Below are 10373 nucleotides of genomic sequence, written 5' to 3' on the forward strand. Positions count from 1 at the left end.
AATTTTCTTTTTAGCGGCCTGAGGTCTTTTAATCGAAGCGGTCTTTTATTTCTAGAACATTGTCGAAAATTCGATGGAGTCTTGTAATAGTAGAAGGTCTTCTATTCGTAAAAACCCGTTAGTTAAAATTTTGAGTTTTCACCTTTAGAGGTCAAATAATGTGTGTTTTATATTAGCCCTCTCATTTAGCCTTTTCAATGTAGCTTTGTTGCCCAGATATGTTGATATGGGCTCGTAACTACCTGTCGCGTAGCCAAGCAGTGATTGCAGCTAAAGTATCGAGTAAACGACTCACCATCCGCGGCACTTCACCAAACCCCCACTCCTCCACAGCAAGAAAGCCTCTATCATTGCCCCATTTGTCTTTGATGCTGAGTTTGGGAGTCGCGGTGCTTGTGCTAAAGTCATCCCCCGACTACACACGGCAGCTTCGTCATATTGCGCTTAGCAGTCTAATAGTACTCAATGAAAGTGGAGGGATAACATCAAAAAAGGATGTGGCAGAATTAGTGATGAAGTGGAGCGATATTTTGCGTCGTGGTGGCTTGGGAGCAGCGCAGGACGAGCTAGTGGAGCGTTTAGTAAGCTGTATCTTGAATCTATCCAATCACAAGCAGAAGCAGGAAACACTGCTCTTTTTTATCGACAAGGGTTTATTACAATTACTGGTTCAGTACGTTGCGTGGAGCAAACCCAAGGATCCTGCGAGACTACAACGTAGGTTGAGTTAACCCTTGTTTATAATTATCCAATTGACAAACGTTTTGACTTGTTAGGATTAATACAAAGTCTTACGATACTAGTAAATGCTGCTGCACTTGAGGAAAGAGTGAACTTTCGGCTGTCACTTGTGACACTTGGTCAGGCACTTGGCCATCTCATGAGACAAGACGTTGTTGAATACAAAACTCTTGTGCAAGTCGTTGATGCTTTGATGAACGTGCAGCAACTGGCCTCTGAAAGGATGGAAGAGGAAGCTGACGCTACTCGTGCCATTGTGGTTCATAGATCGGACCTTGCTGATCCGGACACTTCGCGAGTGGCATCATGCTGCTCTGCATTAGTTGAGATGTGCTCCCCACAGATGCCTACTTCAATAAAGAATGCTGGATTATGGGCGCTAGCTGAACTAATACAAGCGGTGGCACAAGAAAAGCCTAGTGCCCTTCATGCTCAGCAGCTGAAAGCAGCTCTAGGACCTGAATTTGCAACAATGATGCTATCCTTTCCACGTAATCACAAAGACTTAACCTTGCAAATTAGAGCCTCCACTGTACTGGACAGCTTACTTCATGTTGCTCGACAGAATTCAGCGTTTGTGACTCGTGAGACATACCAACTCTGGATGGATCAAGTTAGATTTTGGACAGGCACGGAAGAAACCAAAAGAAAACAACAGTCTGTTAAAGGATCACCTCAACAAAATTTTGTTCATGTCGATCACAATAAGAAGAATGACGTTCAAAAGCTCAGGCAGAAACTTTACGTTCAACTTCAACTGACTAGTTCACGGTGTTTACGTACGCTCACATCATCTCCACAAACCAGACGCTACGTTTGCGAATCACCAAGGACACGAGCAGCTCTTTTTAACTTGTCCCGCCAAATTCATGAGAAAAGAAGAAACTGCTTCGACCAAGTCAATCAGGATACGGCGAAAAACTTCATGAATATTCAGCGGAACCTATCATGGGCATTTTGCAATATCTGCACAGGGTTTCAAAATGGCGCCATTGCGCTCGACTGCTTGTATAACGCGTCCTGGACTGCATCTCTTTTGCAATCGCGTCGACTTTTACCGATGTCGCGCTTTTTTCGCAGAATCAACGATCTAACGGATTTGCCAATCGCAGGGGCAGAAGAATACGAAGCTGATACTGAGTTTGGCTGGGTCGACATTTTAACGGCATGGACAGCGAGCACAGATCACCAAGTGCGCAAGAATGCCATTGCCACTTTAGTATTTCTCGCTGAACAAGACCAATACTTTACTTTGGACTGCAGCTTAGCGGAAATGGAAGCAATTTGCTCTAAGCAGGGGCAAATTCTTCAGGCGTGGCTAACTTATATGCTCCAGCGAATTCGATTACTCACGGGTGGTGAATTGCTTGCTGTGAATCAAATGGAGGAGATTGCTAATGTATCGTATGAGCTTACTCCTGGCAACGAGCAGATTTTATTCAATCCCGCTGTAGTCGATGCAGGCACATCAGCTCTTGCAGTATTAGCGGAGCTCCATCATGTTGAGCTTGTCCACCAAGGAGTCGTTCCACTAATCGCTTTGTTGTCTACAACCAGCGAAGCGACACCAGCGCAGCACTCTCAATGTGCTCGGGTGCTAGCCAACCTGGTTGCATCTTATTGTCTCGATATTGAGTCCGGAAGCCCAACGCTTGCGTCGGATCCGACTCGCGTAGTTGTTACGAGCGACTATGCCGACATTGCTAAGTTGCTTAAACAAACGGCTTCTGGAAAACGTTTTTTGGACAAAGTAAATTGCTGGCGCGAATGCAATGATCCAATGCAGCGCTCAAATTACTTTCGCGTCGTGCAAAACCTTCGAGCATACGATGAAGTCATGGCAACCGGGCATCTGTTACAGGACGTATATTGTGAAGGCGTGCATCCGATCGTTCCGAATCGCAACTCTAAATCAATATATCAAACTGCAGATGTTGACGAATCAGCCTCCTTGGTAGATGTGGTATTCGTGCATGGATTACGTGGTCATCCTTTTCGCACGTGGCGCATTGGTATGGAAGGGAGAAACGAGATGTGGCCAGATACACTACTTGCCAGAGACCTGGAGCGCAACAACGTGTCTGCTCGGTTAGTGACACTAGGCTATGAAGCAGGCATGGTAAGCTGGTCAAGTCCTTGGCCTTCGCTTACTCTAAAAGAGCGCGCACGTGTCATGCTTTCGGCTTTGTATGCTGCCAATATTGGACGCGATCGTCGTAACCCTGGGGCTTCCGCTCGCCCGGTTGTCTTCATCACTCATTCAATGGGTGGCTTGTTGACCAAAACTATGCTATTACTTGAGCGTGAACATCGTGAACAGGGTGTTTCAAGTCTGGCATATAATACGAAAGGTGTCGTTTTCCTAGCTGTTCCGCATTTTGGATCTGATTTAGCTAAAGGCACGCAATCCGAAGCTATTCGTAAAGTAATCCGAATGCATCCAGCTATTGAAGACCTTGGAGCTGATCCAAACGGACGTCTTAAGGATCTGAATGATGGTTTTAAGCAGCTTGGTATCGACTGCTTTAGTATCGGGGAGGAGCGTGCAGCACCAGTGGCCCTTGGTTATTCAGCAGTCATCGTAAAGCCCGACTCTGCTAACCCAGGAATTGGTCGCTTTTATGTGTTGCCCGATAGCGATCACATGACAATTTGTAAAGCGAAAAGCCGCGACGACCCATTATATCAAGATATTCTTAGGTACGTTATTGAGCATGCCGGAGGTTGACTCGCTTCCTGCATTATGTGCTCTTTTTAGCCGAGATTTGAAAGCAGTAGTCACATGTGACACAATGCGATGCCAAATCGGGTAACTCGTCGGAAACAATATAGCTCCCAGAGTTACTACTGTCTGCGAAGAGAAAGTCTTTCTCTGGCTTGTCAATATACCATGAATATTATTTTTTATGGACCACGATGGCGGTTACAATATTCGTAAACATGTTGATCAATAAAAGCGTTAGTAAAAATCGAAACATCATTTGAAAACTTTTCTCGCGTTGAAACAGTGACATCTCTTCTGTGTCGGAGAGGGCTGTACGAGCAGCACTATGCGTCAAACCCTGCCATGGTTAAACAACATGTTGGCTGTTTTACCACCAATATCGTTCTCATACTCAGATTCGTCACAGTTAAAATATCAGAATCTCGTGAACTGTCGAAGAAGTACGCAACACTGCTGCCGTACATTTTACCCGTCACCTGGTGCACCGAGGACGACGACAAGAGCCAAATTTGGACCATCATCACACTGATTGACCTACAGAAATGTCTTATCCCATGAGCGGCTACAGAAAAGACTGGTAGGCCCAGACGCACAAGTGCAGGAATAAATTGATGGCATATTCGTCGTCTATCACGCCAAGAAGTACCCTATCTGGCGTCACCCACAGACTGGTCGTTTTGTGCAGCAAGTTGAACGCTGTTTCCGATTAATGGATGCCATCAAAGCTCGTTGTAGGTTAGCGGTAGTATCACCGCGTGGCTTCAATTTGTCTCTGCCACGTTGGCAGGCTTGCGGACTCTAAATTCAAGCAGAGCGATTAGTGTTCTTTCGCGTTAAGCTTAGAGAACACGAAGCCACTACTGAGTCAAATATAGATCAGCCAGAACTTCTCACACTTTCGAGATATGACATTCAAAAACTTGGCACGGTGCTGACAGTACATGTACAGCTGCTGCAACAAATGCTTGCTATGATGGCAAGATGATGCGTTCAAAGAAATCTTACAAGAGCAACAATTTAAGTGGCGGAAAGCTGCTGCTAAAAAACTAAAGGCGCCACAAGTGTGATCTCTACAAAAAATTTCAAGTTGCATCACAGGCATGTTAAGAAATACTAAACATATTCGGTACGTGCCATGTTGGCCTACGACGATTTTTGTGGTGACAAAGGGAACGCAACAGACAAAGCTATTCAGTGACGTAGGCTTTGCTCTTTGGCAAACATTATACGAAGCTGCCATGGCCTTGCGCTATCTTCGTGATCAGCAGATAAGGTTTGAAGCTTCCTAGTGTACTGATTCGATTCTATACCGCGGCGGGGATAAAGATGCGGTTACGTTAGCTAAATCCCATGAAGTCTGTGTCAGAATTGTGCGTTCGCAGTGACAAGGTGTTAAAAATTAAAATATGCTGAGCCTGTCACAATAGAAGCGTCCGCTTCAGTAGCGGGATCCGCCGAGCCGAAGTAAAATTCCACACGAGAGTCTAAGACCAAACATGTATACAAGCGCAGAAGGACCGCCCTATGAGCAGCCTCCAGCTGCTACTCCTGTGCCTTGTCGAAGCGATTGGTAATGATACCACTTCCACCAGAAGTTGAGAAGTCGGGAAACGGACACGGTGTCCGCAAGGTTCGAGCAGGGCTCACGTCGCGCCGTTGGTGCACCTCGCCATCCTCTTCTTTCGATTCTGAAAAGGAGTATCCGACTCGTATTCGACTTTCCCAAATCCTCAACAGGGTAATCCGTCGCCTGTGGCGGGTGCGGTGTGCGGTGCTCGGTTGCCGAGCCCTTAAGATACGTATCCCTTGAAACCGCGGACGTACCGTCCGAATTTGCACCTTGTGCTGGAGACGATGAAGGGCTCTGCACGCGGGCACTCTCGGAACCAGCGAGGCTAGGTGTCGTTCGTTTCCTAGACATAAGGCTCATTGAGCAGCTAATGCGTGCAGAAGGTTCTGAGAACGTAAAGGTGTCTTAGACACGCGAGCTTCGTACGAAACGACAGTGGAATGTGAATTGTGGGTATTTACAATTTTAGTGAGTGTCACGGGAATACATGTACCCTGGTACGAAGAACTGGGTCACGCAAGATGGTGTGATCGCACAATGGTGTGGTTACACCTTAACAAGAAACCACTACGTGGTGGGACTGCCAATAGTTATGCATATCTATATAATTAAAAAATACTTTAGGTTTAGAAATAGGCGGCTCTGCCGCAGGAAATACAATTTGGAGTTTGAACGGAAGAGTGTATTTGCCTTAGGTTAATAGGTTTTGGGTACTCTTGAAGCTAGCAGATTGCGATCCGTTACACTCATACTGATTTTATTATAGAACGTAAGGTCGGTGACCTTAGCTTAACTTCTTCTAAGCGAAGAGCAACGGCAGCCTCGCTGCAGTTACGGCAGCCGTACCAGCAAGTGCAACGAGTGGCAGCTGCTCGCCTGCTAGAAGTGAAACCGCAAATATTTTTATCATAATGTGCTGAGTAATTTTCTCCGCTATTACAAAATAGCATATATCGAAAAAATACTAATAGTATAAGTTTGACAATATCTCACAATAAATTGTATTATGTTTCTGACGTGCGGCCTGCGGCACGTATGTACCACAGACTTCTACCATAGAAGTTTCATTTCCACTAGAGAGCACGCTGGTGACACTCTACAAGCAAGTTCCAAATCTAGCTAGCTCAATCTCAGGATCACGCCTAGTCTGTAGGAGGGAGTAGACGTGCCCGTACGAACAAGTAAGCTCACAAAAGCTGGTCGCGGTAGTGTCGGACCTCGCCGGCACTGATCGGTTGATCACCTTCACGTGGAACATTCGGTGAGCCAGTCGATACAACAAAGCTGTTGTCAGTATCTAGTAAAGAGGTATGGATACCCGCGTTTGGAAAAATTCATCGAATTTCTAGCAACATTGCCCGGGTCTCGTAGTCGCTTCCGAACTGGCTCACTCTCATTCTTCAATTTCCTTGGAGTAGAGGCAGAACGGCTCGTAGCAGCGAGCTTCCTACTCGCAAAACGGGACGAACTTGTCGTAAGCTCGACATTCCGTCAGATGCTATTATGCTGCCTCGTGAAGATGAGCGAATGATAATATCAGCAAGAAGTGGAGGTAATTAGTGACCTCCTCGACAATCGCGTCGTGCTTTATAATTTGCTGAGTTGAGCACCGCCGGCGCTATATTTAGATGCCTGCTTTGCTGAAGCTGACCTGTAAGGCCGGCGGTGTTTTTTTCCACCCAGTGCAAAAACTACTCATATTTATCGGTAATTTTGCCAATTGCTAGTGCTTATGATACGTAGATACGGATTTTTTTCAACCGCAGCTGCTCTAAAGATAGGAGGTTATCATGTGAAGAGATGGCTAGGGGGTCAAGAAAGCGCTCATGCGCGACTTTTTCGTGCTCGTCTTAGTTTTGCTCAAATCGAAGAGTTTGAACACATAAGGCTGTAGGGCTCCACATCAGCGTGGTGGGCGCTTTCAGGGGATATAGATTTGTAATCACAGCTTGGTGATTATAGCAAGGTTGTTGTGACTCTTGTGCATCAAATAGTGCAAGCTGAGGCTAATAAGCCAAGCCCACTCGTGTACATGCCGGACATTGTCGTGGAGTTCATGACGAAATAACGCACAATTTCTTAGCGAGGGACAAAGGCACGTAGTACGAGACTTGGGTATAGGGAAGGCAAAGTGCAGTGAACACCTTCTCCTCTGGGTCCAGCTAGGCCGTGTGTCGCTGGATAAGGGCGAAGGGGTTTGATAACTGGAACTCAGAAATTAATATGATCGTTTTTATCAGAGAAAACTCTGGCACCTTCATCAAGACTTTCTTACAGAGCGTCGGTAGAGAGGACAGCGGTTTTAGTGGGTATACATCCTGACGCGCTTTATTGAGCTCCCAGGCAAGTATGATCTGAATAGCGGGCTTCATTCGTGTAAAAAGTGTTGCGTTAGACTTCAGGCGCAGGAATTGTTCTTAGAGTCACTTTGGTAAACTTTGTAGGTGCAGTGCTGCGGAATTTTCTTGAGAAGATTGAGTACAGCCGATCTTATTTTTGCTATATCTTCTGTATGAGAGGCAGCACCTTTGTCCTGTTGTTTCTCCTTAATCCATCCAATATTGCTTCTGTCGCAAGTAATATCTCTCGCAACTCATGGTGTGACTGAAAGCCTCAGAAGTTCCGACTTTTTGTTTCATTGCAGATTGTGTTTAGAATCTGTATTGTCTCAATAACTTAAGCATGCTAGAAATGCTTGCTTCTGCATCGAAGCAACGAGATAACGAAAGACACTGCATTGCTTTGGAAAGAGCAATCGCTACTTGCTCATTTATATCATAAACGCTCATCCGATCGCAAGCTGGTCTGTGGATTTGTATTATTGTTTCAGCCCACCTCACAATCACCTCTTCTATATCTGACTCTACATCACAGGCTTGAGCGCGAGGAACCAAGAAATTCTCGAGCTCATTCTAAGCCACTTTGGCTTCAAGAAATTCCCGAGTGGCTAACTGGATTTGCAGCACCCATTTTTGGAGTCCTGATTGGAGTGTGGGTAATGATTGCAGACGAATGAAATGATCAGCAGTATGTCCCTGATGATGTGCCTTGATAGTCAATGCGAAAGCATCGATTGTCTTTTATCCAGTGGCTGATAAATGATCGCCAAAACTTGCCAAGACATAATAGAAAATTAGTGTCAATGCAAGCTTAATTCCTTAAACACAATTAACGTATTAGCCAATATGTTCTCGTGCAAAAGTGTTGATAATCTACCTGGAAAGCGAGCCTCAAATTCTCGAAAATGGCAACAGACCGGACTCCATCTACCTCCACGCACTTGAAATCTGCGTTCCATAGAGATTACCACCACTTCGCCGGTAAAGCTGACCCAACTAAAGGACGTTCTTGTGTGTTTTCTGTCTTAGGTCATAGTCAGTGCAATCACCAACAAACTTTCACAGCAATTCAAAGAGATAAGGATGCAGCCCATTCGTTTTGACGCTCAATTAAGATGACAAAGTGTCCATATACAACCAGCATCATAATCATTCCAACTGCACCACGCAGCCAGATCTTCCAGCAATTCATGACTGGTGCCATTATGAAGCGTTTCTGGCACAAAAACACTCCACAAAATGCGGAAGTCATGACGATTTCTCAAAGCTTATATGAAAAAGCCGAGACAACCTCTTCTTCGACATTGTCTTCTTCTAAAAAGTAACTGATTATCCATCAGTTTTCTCAATCCTCCTCCATGTCTGCTACTTCATGGTCAATGAACACTTTTCTGCTTCGTCGCCGCATTTATGAATTCTCGAAGGTTGAAGCGCTTACCAGACTGTTTGCTTTCAATGACCGATTTGGGAGCGATCAACTTCGGTCTTCTACACAAGAAAACAAACTTGTATCTCCTTTTTCGCTGCAAATTAAGCTAACAACAGACTGGAACAACATATATCATAGATTTGAGGCAGACGCCAATTAAATTAAGGAACAGATCACCAACCTAATCTATAAAAAAGCTCTACGAACTGCAACATTCCTACAGAAGTTCACGTGGCCATTTTGTCGTAGTCAGCTGCAAAACGTTTCGCGCATGCTTCACACTCATCATTGCGGGGATGTAAAAAAGAAGAGTGCAGTATGGTAATCTCAGATGCTTAGTGACATCTTATATGAAGTCACAAACATTATGTGTGGTACAGATTGCTGGTTCCCACTCGAAGGTATGTATTAGCGACGAGACTGACGTGTCTCTGTCATTCAAAGTGGATGGGGTAAGCCAGTCATCTCTATTGGGTTGTATACTTCCACGAAAGATGGAGTTTAATTTTTTCGAAGTTCAAGCTGAGGTTCAACCTCAGCACACCCATGATTTAAAAAATCAGATTCATAGGAGCCCAAGGTTTCATTAGTATGACCTCTTTGCCCTGGGGATTCTTTGCATGTACCCAGGAACCGTCAACTCATCTTGATTCAGTTGCAACTTTACCTTTAAGATCTCAAGTCGTTACTCTTCCCTTCATGTCAGAACTGTCCTTCGACCCCCTCGGCATAATCACGTCCTTATAGCAAAAGCGTATGCATTGTGATTGAGAATTTGTTGTGAACAGCACCCTCTTACAAATTTGGGCAAAGCATGGGGATAAATTGAATCGCGGACTTAATTTGACAGTGGACTGTGCATCTAACAGTTGTCATTCCAAAGACATAAACTTCTGTGCGCAAATAGGTATTATAATTGCACCAGTTCAACTGTTTTCGAGAGCTTATTGCCAAAAACACATATAGTCGAATTGCGCTTGATGCTGACTATATCTGACTCGATTGTGCCATGCATGCGCATGGTGATTCCTAAAGGGGCTGTACAGGGATGTCATGGACATTCTTTAAATGGAACGTGCTGTTTTGGATCACAGCAAAACATTGATAACATCATAAAAAAGACGAATAAATGATGGACGCCAATCACACGAGGCAAACAGGGTTTCCGTAAGCTTTGCAGTGGGAAGCTTGGACTCTGGAGGTCAATGTTAGCAAGTGCACAGACATTGGATTTGTGCACCGAGAGTGCGGCGGGGCTGCCGTAGCTTTGCGCTTTAAGCGCATATATTGGCTATAATTACTCCAAGAGTAATTACAGCCTTAACTCAAGGCTAATTAACTCTTCGGTTTAACTTCAAAACTTTATTTATTTATTTTTATCCGCGGCATGGCCGCCTAATTTAAATGCATAGCTTTTCCTAAATATGTATAGTAAAATTTTAATACATGTATAAATACTGGCTATCCGGCCCCGTACCGTATTCTTGGTTGGGTGTGGTCACCCATGGTTCATATGGTAGCGGACATCTTAACTCTACAACTGTCTCAATTGGTTTTTGCAGGTTTAGG

General features: G+C 44.8%; 3 protein-coding genes across 3 annotated transcripts; 1 reads left to right on the plus strand and 2 right to left on the minus strand.

Moving 5' to 3' along the window:
- Window positions 1-368: 368 nt before the first annotated feature.
- Window positions 369-3554, plus strand: PHALS_11418 (Uncharacterized conserved protein; the record flags this gene model as incomplete). The annotated part of the gene is made up of 3 exons (XM_024725325.1): window positions 369-717; window positions 777-3441; window positions 3500-3554. 3 exons carry the CDS (start codon window positions 369-371, stop codon window positions 3552-3554), a joined length of 3069 nt encoding a protein of 1022 aa, XP_024571910.1.
- On the minus strand, window positions 3553-4798 carry PHALS_15497 (uncharacterized protein). The gene has a single exon (XM_036407412.1). It carries the CDS (start codon window positions 3985-3987, stop codon window positions 3790-3792), a length of 198 nt encoding a protein of 65 aa, XP_036262972.1. The 5' UTR covers window positions 3988-4798; the 3' UTR covers window positions 3553-3789.
- A 3318-nt stretch (window positions 4799-8116) lies between these two features.
- Window positions 8117-8334, minus strand: PHALS_11419 (uncharacterized protein; the record flags this gene model as incomplete). Its single annotated transcript, XM_024725347.1, has 2 exons — window positions 8117-8193; window positions 8253-8334. 2 exons carry the CDS (start codon window positions 8332-8334, stop codon window positions 8117-8119), a joined length of 159 nt encoding a protein of 52 aa, XP_024571912.1.
- Window positions 8335-10373: the final 2039 nt, after the last annotated feature.

Source organism: Plasmopara halstedii (assembly GCF_900000015.1).
Source record: "Plasmopara halstedii genome assembly, contig: Scaffold_54, whole genome shotgun sequence".
NCBI classification, from domain to species: Eukaryota; Oomycota; class Peronosporomycetes; order Peronosporales; family Peronosporaceae; genus Plasmopara; species Plasmopara halstedii.

What these genes read in the sequence shown, in the direction of transcription:
- PHALS_15497 (XM_036407412.1), bottom strand. Translation starts at nt 3,987, where the DNA reads ATGATGGTCCAAATTTGGCTCTTGTCGTCGTCCTCGGTGCACCAGGTG.